Source organism: Rattus norvegicus, chromosome 13, assembly GCF_036323735.1.
Source record: "Rattus norvegicus strain BN/NHsdMcwi chromosome 13, GRCr8, whole genome shotgun sequence".
Taxonomy (NCBI): domain Eukaryota; kingdom Metazoa; phylum Chordata; class Mammalia; order Rodentia; family Muridae; genus Rattus; species Rattus norvegicus.
Window position 1 is genome coordinate 103,987,497 of NC_086031.1, and position 22,841 is coordinate 104,010,337.

The window sequence follows — 22,841 nt, forward strand, 5'->3', positions numbered from 1 at the left end:
GCTAGCTGCCTCCACAGCAGGAAGTGAGAAGGCTACGGGGAAGGCTGCTAGTCAGGAAGAAACTCAACAGCGACCTGAACGGTCAGGGATGGAAAGGGCGGGGCGTACACAGCCAACGGATGCTCTGCGATCCCACGCATGGAGACAGACACAAACCCTTCAAAAGTCTGCAGTAGGGTGTTACGGAGTGCCGGCTATGCAAACATGACAACCCGAGTTCAGGTCCCCAGAACCCACATAAAAACCAGGTTGGTGGGGCACAGCTGTAACCCAGCTCTCACAGGGGGTTGGGAGTAAGACAGGTGGATTCTGGGAGATCACTTGCCATCCAGCCAACATGGCAAGAGATCTGTTTCGAAAGGAAAAAAGAAGGAGAGAGAGGGAGTGTGATAGGAGAAATCCAACTTCTGGCTTCTATGTGCAAATGCATACATAGGTAACTGCACATGCGCACACACACACACACCACTGTCATGTACACACCCTTGTCCTACGTAATTTTTTTTTGTTTTGGTCTCTGTGATAAAACACTGACCAAAAACAACTTGTGAGAGAAATGGGTTTAGTTGGTTTACCGTCTACCATGAAGGGAAGCCGGGTCTGAAACTCAAGGCAAGGGAGCTGAAGCAGAGACCATGGAGGGACACTGCCTACCGGCTCCCTTTCTCCATGCCCACTCAGCTACCCTTCTAATACAGCCCCGGACCAGCTGCCCGGGGAAGGCACTGCCCAGTGGGCTGGTCCTTTCCATCGACAAAAGCAACATCCGACAGACTTCCCTACAGTACAGCCTGATGGGGGTGGGGCAGCTCCTATGCCAAGGTCCCTTTTGCTTAGGTGTGTGTCTGGTTAACAAAAACTAACTTTGACACACATGGAAGAAGAAAAGGGTCTCATGGCTGAGCCTCAACCCAAAACTGACCGAGCTAGAACTTGCGCCATGGCGGCAGGTACATGTGCTTGGGAAAGACAGACTAGAGGCGAGGAGGCAGTAAGTCCTTGAGGATAACTGGCGGGAGTTTTTGAGGGGCTCTCTTTTCCAAGGGATCAGGCAAACACGAAAGAAGCCTGACCTAAAACTTGTCAAGTAAGTAACCTGTGGTGGATGAAAGAAAAAAATGGCCGCCATAGGCCCATGGTGCGGGGGAGGCACTATTAGAAGGTGTGGCCTTGTTCTGGTGGGTGTGGCCTTGTTCTGGTGGGTGTAGTCTTGTTGGAGTGGGTGTGGCTTTATTGGAGGAAGTGTGTCATTGGGCTTTGGGGCTTCAGAGGCTCAAGCCAGGCCTAGTGGCTCCCTGTCTCATCCCAATGCCAATGGATCAGGTTGTAGGACTCTCAGCTACCTCTCTAGCATCTGCCTGCCTGCTGCCATGCTTGCTACAATGATGACAATGGACTGACCTTCTGAAACTGTAAGCCAGCCCAATGAAATGCTTTCCTTTGTAAGAGCTGCCGTGGTCATGGTGTTTCCTCACAGAAATAGAACAGTGACTAAGATATAACCTGAATAAACTTCCAGGCGTGCAGGGGAGGCTGTGCCAAACGATAAACAAAAAGCCAGAGTTTCCTTAAAACCCATCAATAAAGGAGGCGGGTTATATGAGCAGCCCACTAATCACCTCTCATGGCCCTCACGCCTGGCCCTGGCTGCAGGGCAAGTGCCAATGAGTGCCTGTGCAGGGGTCGAGATTTTATAAATGCACTTTTTTAGGGGAGGGGGACGCAGACCACAATGCACATGTGGTGCTAAAGGACAACTCAGAGGAGGAGCTGGGTCCCTCCTCCACTCTGAGGATCCCAAAGACCAAACTACGGTTGTTAGATTTGGCAGCAGGTGTCTCTGCCTGTTGAGCTACCCCCATCTCCTCTGTAAAGTCAGGATCTCATGTAGCCCAGGCTGGCCTCCAACTTGCGACCTAACTGAGGATGGCCTGGTCTTCTGTCTCTACCTCTCAACTGCTGGGGTTACAAGTTCAGCCCCAGTTCATCCTGTGCTGGAGACTAGGCCAGCAGATTAATGCATTCCAAGGCTAATTCTTCAACTGAGACACATCCCCGAGTTCTCCAGAAGATTCTACTGTGCTTCTACAAGTCAGGACTGCATTCACACAGCAGGAGTGAATGGCCCACGGTTTCAGGATCTGCTGAAACAGTACAACAGAAAGAACTCCAGCAGCCGGTGTGGCTTCCAGAAGAGAACCCGAGCCTTCTTTCCCAGCTCTGATGCCCCAGTCCCAGGCAGGGTGAATCCAAGCCACCCTTCCCTCCACACAGCTGCGACGTCTGTCTTCTTTGGGGTTTGGCAAGCTGTGGGGTGGGAGCTGCAGAAAAAGTTAATACTTTCTGAACTTTGTTCCCGCCACTGCGCAGCACGAACACACACCTGGGACCCCAAAGGCTCGACAGGAAAATTAAATGTGCCAAGTTTTTAATGCCCTGCTTAGAACGACAGTAAATACTCAACAAGTGCTGAGCCTTATGTTGGCCCTTTAATTAGCCCATTTTGTGCTTGTATAATTTCTTTTACAGAAATATCCACTGCAAAAATATCTTCAGTACATCCACTCGGACGTATAACTACAGAGCTGGTGTTTCTGAAGCCTTTGTTTTATGGGCAAATAGGTAACTTTCGATGACTAGAAAGGCTCTTTGAACTTAAAAATGACTGTCCACAAAGAGGGACAATGGAACGTTATAGAAGAATGCAAGTATTTGATTATGAGTGGCGAGGGAACCAAGCATGGGAGGCAGACTCTCTTGTCGGTTTTCTCTATGGGAAGAAACACACTGGCTTTTTCTTGCTTCTAAGAGTCACAAGCGATCGGGATCAACAAGTTAGGCAGGTAATTAATGAGCCTGCTAGTTAGCCACTGCCACAGGTACTGTTGGTCCACATGAAAAGATCTGATCCTGTCCACTCTCTGCTTTCTGTTGGTGAAAGGAATGCTTACCCGGTTTGACCATGAAAGGGACGGACGGTCGGACGCTTACAGGGGGCTTGCAATAACAATTACTTTTAGCTAACGGTGACAAGTCTGCTCTGTCTAACAGAGGCTGCCCGGCCAAATGAAAAGGAGAAAAGGCAAAAGCCCAGCAGTGAGGTGCGACTTCACCAGAGGCTGAGATTAGACAATCAGTCCAAAGTTAGCCCTGTCCTGGCTAGGGTGCTCACACCAGCCAGGCCTATGGTCCTGTTGGTGAGGAACAAAGATGGACGCATCTGTGGCACGGTCCTATTATCACCGTGGTCAGGGGACCAGGATAGCACTCGGGCTGCAGGGCTTTGTGTGATGGTGAAAGATGTCTCCCTCATCACTTTAATACGTGAGGCCCGGGGATCAGGGCCCACACGCAGCAGGGGCTTCTTCCCAGAGCCCGCTGAACCTTCCCCTCAGCTCCGGCTTTGTTCTGAAGCTTGTTAAAAGTGTATCCTCTGGGGGAGGCAGGGAATATTTAGGGCATAAGGCAGCAACTAATACTGTAAGTTTCCCAAACTGTTGGAATGAAAGCACGCTGTACCCTCGGCAGCCTGAAGAATCCCTTAGACTTTCAAGAAACTTGACTCAGACCAAGTCAGGACTCACTGCTTGGATGCTGAAAAGAATCTGAAGATCTTCCCGTTCGTGATGCAGAAATGGAGATTTTGTTAAAGATATATTAAATATAGGTTTAAGCATGAGAGATAGGAGATAGGCGTTCAGGGGAGAGTGAGCCATGCCTGAGGGTTGAGTGTGAGCCGCTCAAAGAAGTCTGCCAAGGCAGGACGTCCCTAAGTGTGGGTCCTTAAGGGGAGAGTGAGTAGCGAGCTGTCTTAGCAAACACAGCGTGTTATATCCTAGAAGGTTCTAAGACACAATTCCCCTCTCTGTTCATTTTAGAAGTAGGATAAATGGCGGAGCTCTGGGAAGCCTGGAATGGAAGCATTGATCTGACAAGGTGAAACAGTGGCTTTGGGGGCTCAGCACGTGCCCTGTCTCCATAAATAGGGTTTCTTCTGGAAGGCCTAGAAAACTGTAGGTTTACTGCTGGGAAGGGATAGGGGCCTTACATCATCAGGCCAGAAGACCCACACCTGCAAACTGTCCTCTGACACACACTCCACTCCTCTCTTCTCCACTACTCTCCTTCTCCTCCTCCTCCTCCTCCTCTTCTTCTTCTTCTCTCTCTCTCTCTCTCTCTCTCTCTCTCTCTCTCTCTCTCTCTCAAAAAAGGACAGCTACACTGTCTCTTATACCCTTTGAGATGAAGGCTGTGTTGTATACAAGTATTCTCCTGGAATATTAGGGATCTTGGCTTCTTCTGTCTTTAATAGGTAGGCATCTATAGTCAAGTGCTTCAGAAATACAAATATGTTTACATAGGGTAAAAAAGGAGTCATAGGTTATACTCTCTGAGAACACGGGGCTAGTAACTAAAGTCCCTGACCTTTGAGGCTTGAAGGACATTTGATGCTATCACTGTAGATGTGTGGAAGTGACATCTAAGATTGTTCAGGCTCACGGGGAGTAAGTCTTATGGCAATGCCACCACAGAGGGACTAGAGGAATAGGGACCAGCAGCCATCTCTGTGAAGTCTCTGAAAAGAAAAGGTTCTTTAAATCCATGTGTATCTTGTGTGTCTGTCTGTCTCTCTGTGTATGTGTGTCTGTCTCTGTGTATGTGTGTCTGTCTCTCTGTGTGTGCGTGTGTGCATGTGTGTGTCTGTCTGTCTCTCTCTCCCTCTGTGTGTGTGTGTGTGTGTCTGTGTGTGTGTTTAGTATCCAAAGAAGCCAGAAGAGGGCGTCATTTCCCTCTGGAGCTAGAGTTACAGAACCGTTGTGAGCTGCCCGACATGAGTGCTGGGATCTGAACTCCTCTGGAAGAGTCACAAGTGCTCTCGACCACTAAGCCCTCTCTCCATCTCCAGAACTTTCCCTTTTTTTGGTCACAATTTCTGTCAAGTGCCAGGATGCAAAATTCTTTTCACTTGGACACTGTTAGACACCCTGGAGCTGGCCTGCAAGCCTTGGTGTGAAACACAGCTCTCCTGGGAGCATCCTTTTCTGTCTTCTGCAATAAGCCCTGTCCTCTGGGTACCAACGTACCCTGGGGAATAAGAACCTACACCCCTGTTATCACAGTGAGCACTCAATTTGGTCTCAGGATGCTATGAACTTACCCAAAATAAGCACTTAGGAATTTCAGACGCGTCCTCTCCCAGCAGTGCTCACCCAGCTCACTTTGACAGCATAATGCACCTCACCACTTCACAGGCAACAGCCACCAGGCTCTACATTAATAAATTGGTACAAGGAGTTGTACACTATTTTTAAATTTCTGATTGAAGATTTGAGGAGACCCAGCTGGATCCTCAGCACATGCGTGCCTTGAAAAGATGAGCTGTTTCTAGAACCTTCAAGACTTTTTTCCCCCTTGTATTATTTTCCTGCTAAATTGCATATTCTGGCCCTTCCAAGAAGTATGGAGAGACAGGATTTCTTTCTGTTCTATTGTGTCCCTGTGAACGCCTTTGCAATTGAAAAGGAAACCTCTGAGGGTGGCAAGCAGGGAGTCAGCAGAAGTGACACAAAGTGAGGTATGAGGCTTTGTGACAGCTCAGAGAGCTAATGAGGCCAAGGTCAGGGGTTCAACCCTGAAAAGACAGGTACTTCAGTCAATTCCCCGCCTGAGAGCTGCACCCCTAAACTAGTGCGGATTTTCTCAGGATCCACAGATGTGAGGGTTGCAGACGTGGGTGGGAAAGGCGCCTGTGAAAAGCTGAGCTTCCCAAGACAAGTCCCTGAGAGGGAACAGAGACCAGGGTACGGTAGCCTCCCATCAGCCCCAGAGAGGGCAGACCTGGACACCAGACAGCCGGTCCCCCAGGGAAATCGAGGGCGTAACTTAGCCAAGCACAAGCAGGGCGCCTGTTCTAGGCCTGGTTAGTTACAAGGGAGGGTCAGGACACACACACCAGTTCAAAGAGGTGGCCAAAGCCAGCTGTCTCTGCAAGGCTGGTAATGGCCTTTGCAGAATTAGAGTGGCCTTGAGCATCACATGAAAGACTGCCTGGAACGGGCCCTGGAATTACCTCCGAGGTGCAGGGGAGGCAGAGAGAAAGTTGGTCAAAAAAGAGTTGAGTTTATCTCCTTTTTATAGGAACAGGAAGAAGAGGTGATTAGGCTTAGCCCGGAGAGGAAGTCTACAGCACTGAAACAGTAGACACTTTCTCTGGCATTCCCCCTACTTTGAACACTAAAACAGACTCGATTCTCACCAATCCTGAGTTTTTCTGACGGTCACACTCAAGGCTGTAGACTCGCCTGGCCCTTTACGGAAGAACTGGAGAATTTAAAAAAAAATAAAAAAATAAAAAAGGACTTTTAAAGAACCTTCAACAGGGGGTGGGCGGCGGCCTACTTGTCCTACAAGAATGCTACCCAGAAGCCTCACACGTAAAAACAACACGAGAAATCCCATCTACACAGAGAGGTTCTAAGAACTAAAGAAAGATAAAGAGGTTACTCACAAACGTGGGCCTGCTAGACTACATGGAACTGAGGTGCATGGGTGGACATGGAGTGGATTTGCTCCTAGCCGCAGAACGCTCTAAGGTACTTAAAGTGCTCTCATGCTGAAAGAGTAAGGAGTCTGAGCTCCTGGAGCGGGAAGGTACTTTCTGAAGGAGCCCTGCCTTTGTGGGTGTAAGGCTGACTGGAGCTGGGTTTCAGGAAGCAGTGAAAACTTGCCCCATTCTCCTGGAAGATTCGGGAGGACGGCGGGTTTAGCCCTGTGTCCGTGAGTAGTGTTCCGCACACCCATCCAAGGACCCCCTCTACCTCCCTGGAACTAGAATATCTTATAAATATACGCCAGCGAGTCCGAAGACCAAGCTCAGCACACACAGGACAAACCAGGCTACGGACAGAGGGAACCTGCCTCCCGCTCTCTCCTTCGAGCGGCTGCGGGGGATGAGCGCTTGAGGGATAAGTTTACAAGCAGATGAACCCACTGCCCACAGACTGCCATGGTGGAAGGCACTGCCAGAAGCAATTCTCTTAGAGCAACGTCCTGTCTCTCAAACAGAGGAAGTGGTAACCCAAGAGTTCCTTACCTATAAACAAACGGACCCCACCAGGACTCCGTATGTGCCGCCCCTGAACCTGTGGTTCCCATGGAGCTGGGTTTGCTGGTGGTGTTTTGGTTTTTGCGACCTTAAGCTTGCTCTGTAACCCTCGATCTTTCTGCACCAGCCTCCCAAGCAGACCGGGTCCCAGGCCTGCGCCGCAAACATACACCTTAGTCTTGAGGGTCACTTTCAGAGGACATCTCTTACCTGTGTGTCTTCATCTTCATCATGCATTTAATAAACGGACTTAACAGACGAGGGGAAATCCTTATTATTATTGAGGTCCTTTATATAACTATGCCCACTAATGCCTACTTCGTGTCTTTCAGGAGAAGCAAGATGGACTGGCTAGGGAATTCACCTGGGGACAGGAGGGCAAAAATCTAACTGCTCATGACAGGACTTCTCATCCTCTCCGTTCTGTGTGAGCCAGACAGAGCACGGGGGCTCTGCTGCAAAAGTCCAAGAGGGCCTTCAGCTCTCGCCCACACTCAGAACAGACAACATCCTTGTTACACGGTGTCCCGGGAGACCTCAGTCCCCAGAGGCAAATGTTCTAATATATTCTAGTCAACACCTGGTTGCAGCTGGGCCTTCCTTTATGAAGCCAATGAAATCGTGTCAGAATGTCCAGTTATATATATGTGTGTGTGTGTGTGTGTGTGTGTGTGTGTGTGTGTGTGTGTGTATTTATTTAAAGCAGGTACAAGCAGGTGTGTAGGTGTGTCTCTTTTAAAAGCCTGGCAGAAAGTTAACTAGTGACCAAAACACGTACACAGACATACGGGCAGGTGGGCGGGCAGGCATGCATGTGCACGTATATATGAGGGGACAGCTCTCGCCTGGAAGTTACTTTTATTTTTAGGAGTTGCCTTCTAGCAGCTGAGGTAAGATCTGCATCTTCCCAAATGTCACCCACCAAGCTGAGAAAATGTGATACTAATTTAAAACTGGCAGAAAGAAAAAAAAATTCCTGGCACTAAGAATCCTAGTTTGTGGAGAGCTTTAAAAAAAAAAAAAAAGGCTACCGTTATTTCTCTGTTAATATAACGTGCTCGCTCCTGAAAAATCGTGCTTTTCTTTCCAAGTGAGTTAAATTATGGTACTGTGGCTGAGATGTGGCTGAGACCGCAGGAGGCTGGTCCGTCTTAAGCGATAACTTCTAGAACAAGGAGGGGGCGTGACACGCACCCCACTTGTAGAATGGTCCCAAGACGTCACAGAGCTGTTCGTCACCCCTTTAATACATAGGAACAGGCTAGGCCTCAGTCATACACAAATAGGAGACAGAGTGACGCAGTTTTAGAACGATCTAGCAAAACAGATTTAACAGAAACCACAGGGTGAGGTATGAAGATCTTTCTAGGCCCATGGATCTCATGAGTTATTTATTTATTTATTTATTTATTTATTTATTTATTTATTTATTTATGTATTGTGCAATATTTTAGTTGATTTCCAAGGACTCTGTTACATAAGCCAAACAGAAGAGGTTGGAGCAATGGAATGACTGCCTGGGGCAGCCCTGAGGAGGGAACTGAGGCAAAATTAGTGACACTGACAAATGTCAATGTGGGGGGCAAACTTTGCCACAAATGTCAGGGTACTCCTGGGGCTTGTGTGTCTGCGTACAATCAGGACACTCCCAACAGGAGAGAAGCACGTCTCAGCTGTCAACGCAGATATTTAATTTCAGGAGGAGAGACTGGCCACGAGTCCCTACTACGCACTGAGCAAGGCCCACACCTCTCAGCGCACGCTGTGGCTTCTGGCAAGCACCAGGACCCCTGAGGGAGGCCCCTTCTGTGCTGGGTGACCCGTTTTGCTCCTTTACTGCAGACACCCACACTGCTGCAGACTCCCAGCCACAGCGAGGCTCAGAAGATCAAGGGACCAGTCTCAGCAGCCTTTTTAACTTTGGGAAAACCCAATGCTCACTTCACTCGAACGTCGCAAAGTGGTGCCATGACCCTTTAGCTCTTGGCTCACCAATTCAAAGAGGCACATCACATACAGCCCTTCCGCTGCCCACGGCATGGTTCTGCGTCTAGTTCCTTTCCAGGTCCCCCCAAGCGGAAGACAGTTCTGGCAGGGAGTCGGGCCGAGATTACTCTAATATTCAGCCTTTGTCCATTCTTTTGTTGTCTTATTGGAGAATGAGGTACACCAGTCTGGGAGGCTAAGTGCAGAGAGCTTCGATGAGTGCTGGACTCAGACCAGCCCTCGAGAGGGACCCGAGAACCCCATGTTAGCTTAATCTATCCCACCATCTCCACTTCAAAGATGAAGGCACTGACCTTCAAAGCAAGTATGAGGGTCCCTTCCTCAGGCATCCACAGATGGCCTGGGGTAGGCTGAACTCTAAAGCCAGACCCCCTAGCTCAGGAAACTTGGGGAGCACAGGAGTGGGTGGGAAGTGTCAGTCCTGAGGCAGGCCAGGCTTCAGCCCCTAATTAGTGCTTTGTGTACACCCAGGTGCCCTTCCTCTCTGGGCTTTAGTTTCCCAACAGTAAAATGATCTCTTCTCAGCCCTTAAGATAAAGTGTGTCTGTAAAATGAAGAGACAGGGTGGGATGGCGGAGTACCTTTCTGCTCCACAACTACCTGAAGGCTTAGCATATGGGCGTGGACTCAGGACATATATGATGTACTACAAATATTCTCCCAACAAACTGTATCCCCCTCCCCCCCATCTACGGAGCCCAGTCTCATAGGCGTGCCCCATACCGTCCCTCCTCAAGGATAACCGGAAGGGTCCCCGGCTGATCGGGTTGTCACTTCTTGGGGGGTGGGGGAGCCGCCCATCTCAGCACAGCCCGGGAGGCCTCCGGACCACAGGGAGTCTAAACTAGAGCGGACACGCGTGGGGCGGCGCAGGTCCGGCTGCGGGGCAGGCCGTGGCTGAGCGGACGCGGCGCACGTGGCCCCGCGTGGCCCCTCCCTCCCGCACGGTCCCCGAGTACCTGGCGAAGCAGCACTCGCAGTGGTGGCCCCGCTCGCCCACGGTGAGCACGCAGGCGTAGGCCGGGCAGGAGAAGAGGAGGTCGCCCACGTGGAAGGGCCGCAGCGCACGGAGCCCCCGGCCCTTGCCCGCGCTGCAGAAGCGCTCCAGGCCGCCGCGGGCCTCGGCGCGCATGCTGGCAGCGCTGCGGCTGCGCGCTGCGGGGCACGCGCGTCACGGGAGGGAGGGAGGGAGGGAGGGCAGGTCTGCGGCGGCCGCCGGCCTTCAAGGAACTCGGCGCTCCTCTCGGGGCGGGTGCTGTGCCCTGGCCGCGCCCCGGAGCGCCGGGCGGGAGGGCGGTGCGAGGGTGCGCAGGGCGCGCGCGCGGGAGTCCGCCCGCACACGCCAGGCTGCGCTGCCCGGTGGGAAAGGCCGGAGTCCCCAACCGTCCAGACCACCACCCGCTGTGTCCGCAGACGGCGCCCCACTAAGAACTAAGATCCCGGCTAGTGGAGCAGGGGGTGAATGAATGTGGTTTGCAGTTGTTGAGCTGTGCGTGCAAAAAGCACAGTTCTCACCTCCCTTGGCTCATTCTGGAGCCAAGATGAGGGGCCAGGTTTGGGTTACCCCAAACTCTACCTTCCGATGTTGTAACAATTCGATTTAAAATGTCCATAATAACCAGACAAAGAAAATCATAAATCAAGACTTCAAAAATACATGCGGTGGGACCCCCAGTAAGCTGGCTGCAGAAGGGAAGGGACCTCAGCTATAGGCCTCAGATGCAGTCTGACTACATCTTAGCATATGGGTCGGTGTGAGCTTGTGATCTGATAATGTTCCAGACGGTTTTACCTGTTCTTCACAAGCTGGTAGGTTAGACACGGGGTAGGCAACCGGTAGCTATTAAGGGAACTGGAGAGGGCCCAAGAAAAACTGCCAGTAAGCTCCAGACCTGCGACATTGCAGCCTCTCCGCAAAGGTTGAAGTTCAAATCAGCTAATTAGCTTTACAGAGAGAGGTCCAGTGCCAGCTGCAGTTCTTTCTCCAGCTTTCGTTCACGGGGCAAATCACAGAACTGGGAATTTGGAGGGTGTAAATAAAATCCCTTTAATGATAAAATGCTCCTATGAACGTGTGTGGGGGTCAGAGGGCAAACTTGCAGAAGTGGGCTCTCACCTTCCACCACACGGGGCCTGTGTCTGGTTTGTCTGTCAGGTTTGGTGCCTCTGATCTAGCTGGCCCATGTATCCATTTTAGTAACCATGGACATCAGTGGACTATAAACCTGGACAAAGTGTAGCACCGGGTCCTTCAAACCCACATAATTTATCCCAGTAATAATTACCCTTAGTTACTGGGCATCATTCGCTAACCAACCATCGAGCCAATGTATTTATTTAACACATCATGCTTAACCTTAAAATCGGTGTAAGATTTGGGAAACCATTTTCCATACACTTCTCACCTGTGGTGGGCAACATTCTCAGAGTCATAGGTGTGTGGCCGCAGCCTCACTCCATGACATAGCCTGCCATCTGCCAGAGGCGTTTTCTCAAATCTTGGGACTTTCAAAGATAGCCAGCCAGCTTGGCAATGTGTCTTTTGGATTCATTTTGTTTTGCTTCTTAGCACTCTGGTTTGGGGAAGGATGTCTAGCCGGTACAAAGAAGAAAAGACGTAGAAATAAACAAGCAACGTGTTTGTTAACTCAGCGCACGATTTACTCGTTCAAGAACTCATTGTGCAGAGTTTGAGAAATGTGTCCCGTTCCCCCCCCACTCAACCCCCCCCCCCCACACACACACCTTTCTCCTGCTCGTGTTGTTTTGACACAGGCTGGCCTCAACCTCCCTACCAACCAGAGATTGACCTTGGACTTTGGTGCCTCCTGCCTGTCTTCCTAATGACCGTAGTACAGGTATGCAGCACCACACCCTGTTCCCTGGGGTACTGCGGACTAAACCCAGGGCATCTCAGGGCAGAGGTGAGTGTTCCGAGAGAACACTGGAAAACAAGCGGCTTCATTTCAGAAAAGTCGGGATGAATTCGAGTGACTGGGGACGGAGAAACAGGCGGCTAAGCAATAGCTGTAAAGTTAGGAGCCTCCCGTAATGATTAAAGCTGTGCTTAAAATAAATGGCCAAGGCACGGCTCCCAGCCAGCCGGGGCAGACCGATGACAGCACCCTCCATGCATCTCATGCTTGCCGCTCTGCCACTCAGCGGTCTCACATTCCATGAAGGAAGCTGTCTGGCTGCCAGGGCCCGGCTACCAGCTCCTCTCCCGCTTGTCCCATGGTTTGGGGAAAGCGATGTTGGAAAGATTTGGGGCGGCTTTGCCTCACGTTGAAAGGCAGACACGGCGGGCACAGGATGAAGGCCCCCTCTGCTTAACGGCCTAAAAGATCATCTAATCCATTTGTTACGCATCCTTCCAGCTGCAGATTAGCACGTGGAAGAAACAGCTCTGGGCTAGGAAATGAAGCCCTGGCAGAGGGGCCAGCAGAGAACATGACCGGCCCCGCTGTCGTTCCTCCAGATGGAATTTATCGGCTGCACATGCGCAGAGGAGACCCAGCACTTGGGGTCCCATAGCCACAGATAGCTGGGGTCTAATCAGGTGCTCACACTGTGATACGAAATTACAAGACAGTTCTGAAGGACCTGGGTAATGTCACTCAAAGATATTATTAGGGAGGGCCTCATATCTGGCGTGTGTAAACATTGCCTTGTATAGTTAAGGAGTCTAACCAATGTATTGAGGACTGGAGTTAGTGCGAATCCCCGACTCAGTTCCACCCCAATACCCCTTTCCAGACAGGCAGAAAGAGATTTGACATGGCTGGGAAAGGAGGCAGCACATGCTGTAGGGACACGGATGGACTCCGTGTGGCATTTTAAGCCTGTCTTTCCTCAGCACCCCCGCTCTAAGCATGGCCTACAACATCCAGAGTTCAGCTCAGGGACGCTATGTCTGCATGTCTGGCTTACAGGGCCATGAGTGGTACATTTTTGCTTTTTTAAACCATCCGATCTGGGGTCGCTTGTTACAGCAACCTCGGGAAAGCACTATGAAGCACAAAACAGTACAGAGCTCCATTGAAAATCCTCGGCCAAAACCTGATCGCAAATTCAGTGGGGAGCAGAGCAGTGGACACCCAAGGAATAATTTTTTATTTAGTAAACGTTTACAGAGCTCCCACTGTGCGCTAGTTACACCCATACAACATTCTCTTTTAGAGGGCAGAAAAGGCCAAGAGCAGAGGCTGGTTTTGCGGAGGACCAAGATTGGGTCCACTAGCACCCCCATGGCGACTCACAGCCATCTCTAACTCCAGTCTCAAGGACACAGTGTCCTCTTCTGACACAGCAGGCATGCGTTGCAGATACATACAGGCCAATGTGCTCCCCCCTCAACTACCCAACACACAAATAAAACATTTTAAATTCTCATTTCATCTTTCTACTGGCACCGTAGATGAAGGCCTGAATTTAAAATTATGTGTGCAAGGCTGGGCGTGTAACCCAGCGGCATTGTGGGTATTTGACATGTGCAAGACCCTGAGTTTGCCTCTAATCACTGCGAAATTTAAAACTTGTCTAATCAAAGCCCGTATATTTCGGCATGAATCCATGCCCTGGAACACTTCACTGTGGTGTTTCCCAGTGAACCAGAGCCCCAACCCTAGGCCAGCAATATTTGTGTCTAGATTAATGTACTACCCTCCTCAATAGCCCTTTCTTGTCTCTCTCATCAGCCTAGAGCTCTTCTCTCTGGGAAGTTGGCTCAGCAGTTGAGTGCTTGCTGCCCTCCCACAGGGCCTGAGTTCAGTTCCCTGCACCCACACCAGGCTGTTCACAACTGCCTGTAACTCCAGCTCTAAGGGATCCAATGACTTCTTCTGTCCTCTGTGGAGCCTGCACGCAAGTGTGTGTACACACACACACACACACACACACACACACACACCCTAACATCAAATAAATCTCTAAAAATTAAGCAAGAAGCCGAGTGTGGCAGCACACTCGTTTAATCTCAGTGCTTGATCTAAGACTGGTGGATCACTGAGTTTGAGTTTGAGGCCAGCCCGGTCTGCAGAGTGAGTTCCATAGCAGCTGGGGCTACACGGTGAGACCCTGTCCCCAAACACCAAAAAATCCTAAAGCTAAACCAGCCCCCCAAATATAAAAACATCTACACACAAAGCAATCAAAAACCAAACACTCACCCCTGTTCTGCTCAGCTGTTTTGAGGAGTAGTTGGATCCCTCCATCTCCAACTCCCTGCATGAAGTCTTATCTGTGCTGTGTTGAGAGAGAGAGAGAGAGAGAGAGAGAGAAAGAGAGAGAGAGAGAGAGAGAGAGAGAGAGATGCACAGAGAGATCCAGACAGACAGAAAGATAGAGACAGAGACAGGGAGAAACAGAGACAGAGACAGAAAGACACACACAAAGACAGACAGAAACACACACATAGAGACAGAAAGACAGAGAGACACAGAGAGACAGAGAGACAGAGAGACAGAGACACAGAGAGACAGAGAGACACAGAGAGACAGAGACACAGAGAGACAGAGAGAGAGAGAGAGAGAGAGGAAGAGAGAAAGCTCATGCTGTAGTGATTCATCCTTCCTCATTGGCGAGCTTAGAGATGTGCTGTATGTTAGATCTGAGGGTTTGCTGAGTGACTTGAGCATCCGAAGCTCTAACAAATGCTTGAGTGTTGGTGACCCTGATCTCAGGAGCACCTTTCCATGGTGGTGTTTTGAATTAACTCCTAGTTCTATCATTCCATAACCAACATAAAACAAACTCTTCTAATCAAGCAAGCCTAGGAAGAACACAAAGAGATCAATACCACTATTGATGATCATATTTAAGGCAGCTGCCGATAGTTATGAAGACAGTTCCAGTGACCAGGTAGTAGTGTTTTCGTGATCTAGAGCTATAGCTGTAGAGGTCAGCTTGGAATCTGTGCGTTCTGAGGGCCAACGCCCTCCACCTCCTGTGCTCTGCTGTGCGCAGGCAAGCAAGGATGCAGACATGAGTAGAAATAGCGCTTGCTTCTGGGCTCAACTGCAGTGAGAGCCGAGTCCCCTCATGCATAATTCACAATGCGACACCTAAGGCCAGCTGCACTGCAGCATTTCTGTCAGGTGCCCTTACCCTCAGAAGAAGCTGTTCACGTGGAGTGTCTCTGTGTCTGCTGTGTGTCTGTAAGCATGTCTGTCTGTGTGTCTGTCTGTGTGTCTGTAAGCATGTCTGTCTGTGTATCTGTCTGCATGTCTGTCTATAAGCATGTCTGTCTGTGTGTCTGCGTGTCTGTGTGTGTGTGTAAGCATGTCTGTGTCTGTAAGCATGTCTGTCTGTCTGTGTGTCTATGTGCATGTCTGTCTGCATGTCTGTCTGAGTGTCTGTGTGTGTCTGTAAGCATGTCTGTCTGTGTGTCTGTAAGCATGTCTGTCTGTGTGTCTGCATGTCTGTGTGTGTCTGTAAGCATGTCTGTGTGTCTGTAAGCATGTCTGTCTGTCTGTGTGTCTGTCTGTGTGTCTATGTGCATGTCTGCGTGTCTGTCTGTGTGTCTATGTGCATGTCTGTCTGAGTGTCTGTGTGTCTGTAAGCATGTCTGTCTGTGTGTCTATGTGCATGTCTGTCTGCATGTCTGTGTGTCTGTATGTCTATGTGCATGTCTGTCTGCCTGCGTGTCTGTCTGCATGTCTGCATGTCTGTGTGCCTGTGTGTCTATGTGCATGTCTGTGTGTCTGTCTGCATGTCTGTCTGTGCGTCTATCTGCATGTCTGTGTGTCTGTCTGTATCTGTGTGTCTATCTGCATGTCTGCCTGTGTTTGTGTGTCTGTCTGCATGTCTGTGTTTGTGTGTCTGTCTGTGTGTCTGTCTCTCTGTGTGTCTGTCTGCATATCTGTGTGTCTGTCTTTCTATGTGTCTGTCTGCCTGTCTGCCTGTCTGCCTGTCTGTGTGTGTGTGTGTGTGTGTGTGTGTGTGTGTGTGTGTGTGTCGGTGGGGGATGAAAGGCAGAACAAGAATGCAGTAGTGTACACCTAACTTATTCTTTTTTTTTTTTTTTTTTGGTTCTTTTTTTCGGAGCTGGGGATTGAACCCAGGGCCTTGCGCTTCCTAGGCAAGCGCTCTACCACTGAGCTAAATCCCCAACCCCTATTCTTTTGTTTCTATTTCTTCACTCTCGGGGTGTGTCTGTGTGTGTATGTCTGTGTATGTGTGTTTGTGTGGTTATGTCTGTGTATATGTGTGTGTGTGTGTGTGTGTGTGTGCATGCACTGTGTCCCATGAGAAGGTGTGGGTAGCTCCTGGGGATCAAACTCAGGTGGTAAAGGCTCAGAAGCAAGCGTTTCTTACTGAGCTGTCTCACCAGCCCCTAACTGATTCCCGAGTGCCCAGCCCTTTTCAGCTTGCCTGTGGTGGTTAAGCTGAGTTTGCCGTCATGACTAAGGTTCGATAACACTTTTCAACAGATACTTCAGACTAAAAAGAAGGCAACAAAAATCCAAGCAAAGTCCTGTTACTGACGTGGTTCCTCCTGAGTAAGATGCAGGAACTTAACATTTTTCTCTCTCTTGGAAATCTCATCACTTTCTTATCCATGTAAGGAGAGAAGGAGGAGGAGGGGGAGGAGGAGGAGGAGGAGGGGGAGGGGGGGAGGAGGAGGAGGAGGAGGAGGAGGGGGAGGGGGAGGAGGAGGAGGAGGGGGAGGGGGAGGAGGAGGAGGGGGAGGGGGAGGAGGAGGAGGAGGGGGAGGGGGAGGGGGAGGAGGAGGAGGAATAGCACCAGCAGCACCAGCAGCAGCAACATTGTGCAACGGGCAGCTAAGTTCAGAGCCATGTGATTTCTCTGCAATGAACAGCGAACTACTTTGTTATTTTTGGGGCGGCAGTGTCATCTAGTGGCCGCAGGAGGGGGCTGGATCGGAACTTGACTTTGTTCCCAAAGGCCATGCCCTTGGAGGACTCACAGGAAGCCAGTTTTAAAGCCTTTGTTTCTCAGCCTCTGGGAAATCCTTGTTGATTTTCTTTGAGAGCAGAACCTCCACAAAAGGAGCCGCAGCTGTGAGAGGCGGACACTTCAAGTCGCAAGGCGCAGCCGCCTCCCAGGCTCAGGCTTTTCATAGAATTTTAATACAATTGTTTACTCTGTTTCTTTTGTAAGAGGGAAGAAAAACATAGGAATAAAAGTGTTGATTGCTGTGAGTTGGAGAATCCATTCAGTGATGGAACATGCAGAAGGCCATCAACTTCACAGAGCAGAACACGCTCAGACGTTCTCTGGATGGGGTTGCACGATGCTTAGACAGCCCTGGACGCTAGTTGTTAAGATAAAAGCAATGCTTAATATTTTTCTCTAAGCTGGAAAAGAGCATTTCTGGTTTCTTTGTTAACCAAGGGGCTTATAGATTATGCTTAAATATAGCTTAGATCTAAATGATTACTTGAATCACTTTGGAAAGTAATTTTATCTCACAAATGAGAAAGACTCCTTTTAATGAAATCTAAGGAGAAATGGCTCAGGAAATAAAAGTGCTTGATGACAAGATGAATGAACTAAGTTCAAGGCTTGAGAGCCGAATTCACACCCCCAACCCCCACAGGCAAACACACACTCAATACACACACACACACACACACACACAACACACCTAAAACATAGAAACACACATAACACACATACATACACATACCTCACACGCATTTATACACACAAACATACAAACATACACATCTAGACATACACACATACACATGTACCACAAACATATACACAAACATACACACACACATAACACACATATACACCTAGAACACACACACAAACATATAACATACAAGCATACACACACATGACACACATACAATATATACACACATATGTGTACACATATACATATATACACACACAGGCATAAACAGACAACACACAATATGCATACAAACATATAAACATGCACACACATACACAAATACACACATACACACTTATAACACACATACAAACATACATATATAACACACACAACACATATAACATATAAACACACACATGCTCACATAACATAAATACACACAAACATATACACATAAAACATACACATTCATAACAAACACACAACACACATATATACACACAAACATACAGGCACATACACACATATACACACATACACACATACATCACACACATACACATACATATCACACATACACACACACACAGACACACATACATACGCACACACGCACTAAAATGCAATGAGGCATTTTAAAGAAAAAAACAGAGTAGGCTCTTTGCTGACGTGTTGCTAAAACAAGGTACTGTGAAAGCATCAGATGAAACTTCTAAATTCTCACACTGGTCTCTATGTTCCTTTTCTGCACTGTCCCCTGCATTGTTCTCCAGCATTTTATACACTGAAATCAGAGAAATTGAAACGGGAATGAGAAGGCAGTAGCAAGTGGGAAAGAATAAAAAGCAGTTACGAGCAGCTCTCAGGGTCAAAGAGTAAGCCCAGGGGACAGCCAGTGCAAAGGATGAGCTCACTCAGGTCATGTGGCCTCAGTGTCTCTGGATTATCAGTGCCAGATGCCTTTCCCTTGTCTGGATGCTGTCGAGGATGGGAAATTAAGTTCAGGCTTGTGTTCTTGTTCTCGGGGAGTTTAGATTCTAGAAGAGGACACATAATGAGAAAGCCACAAAAACCAGGAGATGCTCAGCCTCAGGCTCTCAGGGCTGTCCTTTCTGATCACTGCTGTAGCCCCAGGCAGCGCCAGACGGAATGTAGGTGCTCAATAAACACCACTTGAAGGGGTGGATAATACAGCACAGATGGCGATCGCCCGTTTGGGGATTATAAACAAACACTGGCTGACACAGAGGCAGGCGGTTTCCAGCACACGGACGTTCAATTTTTAACTCAGAACGGTGATGCTCAGCCCCTTAACACACTCTCCTGGACGGGCTGTTTTTCAAAGTCAACTGCGCTGCCATCTTCAGATTCTAAACACCCTCGGCCTCGGGAAAGTGGGAGACTCGGAAGAACACCTGTTAGCCATTTACCTTGAGACAGAAAGTTTATTCTTGGGGAAAGTAAAGCAGAGGAAGCACTCTGGGCTGAGGTAGCAAGAACCAGGCTGCGACATCAGAGCCTTTACATTGTACCTGATGCTGAATCCCAGGTGCTCACGGCCTGGCCACCCCAGGCCACACCCCCTAAGGTTCCACAGCCTCCCAAAGCAGCAGCAGACTGGACCAAGTATCCCAACATGGCCTCCTGGTGGCATTTCAAGTCATTGCAATGAGATCAATGTGTGCTCCTAGCCCCTCGGACCCCACTTCAGCGTCTCCTGCGTTTAAATAGAACTTAAGAGAAAAACAGTGCACACCTAATAGTGGAGACTTCCGAACACTTGACAAAGCTTGAGTGGTGAGTTGTGGGGAATATGGAGAAGAAGCTCTTTAAGGTCATTTTAGTACTAATGTTTTATTATTTAAACGGACTGCGACCATTGCCTTTGCTCCAGGGAGATAATAAAGTCTGGTTCGCATTTGAAAGCTTTCACCTAGAGCAACAACTTTTGGGTTACTCGGTCAAATGCACATGTTTTCTGCTTGGGATAGAACACTTCGCTAGAGGGGCCCTTTACTAGCAATCATGGAATTTGAGATAGGAGCCTGTGTGTGTGTGTGTGTGTGTGTGTGTGTGTGTGTGTGTGTGTGTGTGTGTAAACGTATGTGTGCTGAGTATATTCAAAGTTTAAAATATACATGTATAAAAATGTCATAAGAAAAACTATTGGGGTTTTTAGCATAATTAGTACATACTAATAAAACAAACAAAAAATAAAAATGCTATGTGGTCAAGTGCGGCTAGATTTTTCACAGGCCTACTGAAAACAAACAAACACGGATTCAACATGCTGCTTATATTTATGACTACCTAACCTCGATCATTCTTCAGAGCTGGGCATGGTGGTAACCAGCATGGCAGAGGGAGGGTGCTTATGAGTTCCAGGCTTGGACACACAGCGATGCCTTCATCTTAAAGGCAAAGGGATCTTCGATGAGGACATTCTAAATATCTGTTTTTACTTTTTTAATTATGCATACGAGTATGTGTCTGTGCTCTGGTTTTTACACATGTGCAGAGCCCTTCGAGGTCAAAGGCCTTGGATCCTCTAGAGCTGGAATTACAGTCTTGAGCTACCTGACTGCGGGCCGGGAACTGAATGTGGGTCTTTCTCCTTCTCCTTCTCCTTCTCGTCGTCGTCATCTTCTTCTTCTTCTTCTTCTTCTTCTTCTTCTTCTTCTTCTTCTTCTTCTTCTTCTTCTTCTTCTTCTTCTTCTTCTTCTTCTCCTTCTCCTTCTCCTTCTCGTCGTCATCTTCTTCTTCTTCTTCTTCTTCTTCTTCTTCTTCTTCTTCTTCTTCTTCTTCTTCTTCTTCTTCTTCTAGATTTATTTATTTTATTTATATGAATACACTGTAGCTGTCTTCAGGCACACCAGGAGAGGGCACTGGATGGTTGTGAGCCACCATGTGGGTGCTGGGATTTGAACTCAGGACCTCTGGAAGAGCAGTCAGTAGTGTTCTTAACCGCTGAGCCATCTCTCCAGCCCTCATATTAGACTCTTAAATTCAGAGACATGGATGGTGCAAACGCATCACGGTGCCATTCCCACTGCTCAGAACTGTTGGCACAGGTTGCCGAGTCTTCAGAGAGACTTAGAATTAGATGCCTTGATTTCTTCCAGGTCCTGGTCATGAACAGGGACCAGAGTCCCATGGACTAGAACCCAACAGATTGTTGTAGATCAAGAAACATGAGGCCACATGGAACTGAATGGAGACATAACTTTCACTATGTTTTTATTCTTGTCTGTGTTTAGATTTATTTATTTATTTATTTATTTATTTATTTATTTAATTTACAGAATGTCACTGCATAACACAGACTGATCTCCAACACAGAATCCTTCTGTCTCATCCTCTTTTTTTTTTACAGCATCATTATTTATTTATTTATTGGATATATTTTATATTTACATCCAAATGATATCCCCTTCTCCGGTTTCCCCTCCACAAACCCCCTATCCCGTCGCCTCTTTCCCTGCTTCTGTGAGGGTGCTCCCCCACCCACCTGTCTCAGCCTCTTGAGTGCTGAGATTACACAGGTGTCATACCTGCTCAAAAATTTAAAATTTATGTGTATGTGTGTGTGTATGTGTATGTGTGTACATGTATATATTTGCACATGTATGTGTGCATGTGTATGTCTGCGTGTGTATATGTGTGTGTTTGTGTGTGTATGTGTGTACATGTGTATATTTGCATATGTATGTGTGCATGTGTATGTCTGCGTATATGTGTGTGTGTGTGTGTGTGTGTGTGTGTGTGTGTGTGTGTGTGTGTGTGTGTAGGCTTCCCAAGAGGCCAGAAGTGGGGATTGGATCTGCTAGGGCTGGAGTTGCAGGTGGTTGTGAACTGCCCTGCTTGGGTGCTGGGAACTGGCCTCAGGTCTTCTGGAAGAACGGCAGGTGCCTTTAACTGACATTGTTTGATGTTGCATTTTATAATGTTGTCATGGTCTTTCATCATGTATCATTTGTTTAATCAACCCCCAGCTTAAAGACAGTAGAAGCATTTGAAATTTTGTTTACGTTCGTTTGCTTGCTTTCTTGCTTTTAAGACCGAGTGCCACTGTGTAAACTTGACTGGCCTACAAGTTTTGATATAGTCCAGGCTGGTCTCTACCTCAGAGAGCTCTGTAGGAACATGACCCCAAGAACGGAGCTGTGTGCGGGAATTCTGAATGTTCGTGAGAAAATGCCCAAAAACCAAGACAAGTCTTGTGGCCTGTGTTTCTTCAAAAGACAGAAATGTTCTCGGGATGTGGATCTACTCTCCTTCCAGCTTGTACCAGATAGGAGTGAGTTTACCTCAGATTACTCATTACAACTGGCTGTTGGTATTTGTTTATACCCCTGTATGAAAAATGTTTTTGTCAATGCGGCTTGCACTTCTTTTTAGCCTCAGAAGATGAATGCCTGAGGCTCTGAGTAAAGCTGGCTATCATATGAGACTTCAGTTAATTCACCTCATTTCTTGGCTCCATACTCCTCAGGTCATACTGTGATAGACAGAGTGATAGACAGAGATCTACTTACCTCTTCCTCCTGGGTTCTGGGGTTTAAAGATATGAGACTCTAGACCTGGTGTCTTAGTCAGGGTTTCTATTCCTGCACAAACATCATGACCAAGAAGCAGGTTGGGGAGGAAAGGGTTTATTCAGCTTACATTTCCACATGGCTGTTCATCACCAAAGGAAGTCAGGATTGGAACTCAAGCCGGTCAGGAAGCAGGAGCTGATGCAGAGGCCATGGAGGGATGTTACTTATTGACTTGCTTCCCCTGGCTTGCTCAGCTTGCTCTCTTATAGAACCCAGAACCACCAGCCCAGGGACGGCACCACCCACAAAGGGCTGGATCCTCCCCCCTTGATCACTAATTGGGAAAATGCCTTACAGCTGGGTTTCATGGAGGCATTTCCACAACTGAGGCTCCTTTCTCTGTGATAACTCCAGCTTGGGTCCGGTTGACACACAAAGCCAGCCAATACATCTGGCAAAAAAAAAAAAAAAAAAAAAAAAAAAACCCACATAAATAAGCTAGTCCCGGGGTTGGGGATTTAGCTCAGTGGTAGAGCGCTTGCCTAGCAAGCACAAGGCCCTGGGTTCAGTCCCCAGCTCCCCAAAAATAAAGAAAAAG

General features: G+C 48.4%; 1 protein-coding gene across 1 annotated transcript in view; it reads right to left on the reverse strand.

Annotated features, from left to right (window-relative positions):
• Smyd2 (SET and MYND domain containing 2) overlaps window positions 1-10,278 on the reverse strand; it is a 41,305-nt gene extending 31,027 nt beyond the window's left edge. The window contains 1 exon segment of the mRNA NM_206851.1: window positions 10,072-10,278. Coding sequence (NP_996733.1) covers window positions 10,072-10,244 — 173 coding nt within the window. The 5' untranslated portion in view covers window positions 10,245-10,278.
• Between the last annotated feature and the right edge of the window lie 12,563 nt (window positions 10,279-22,841).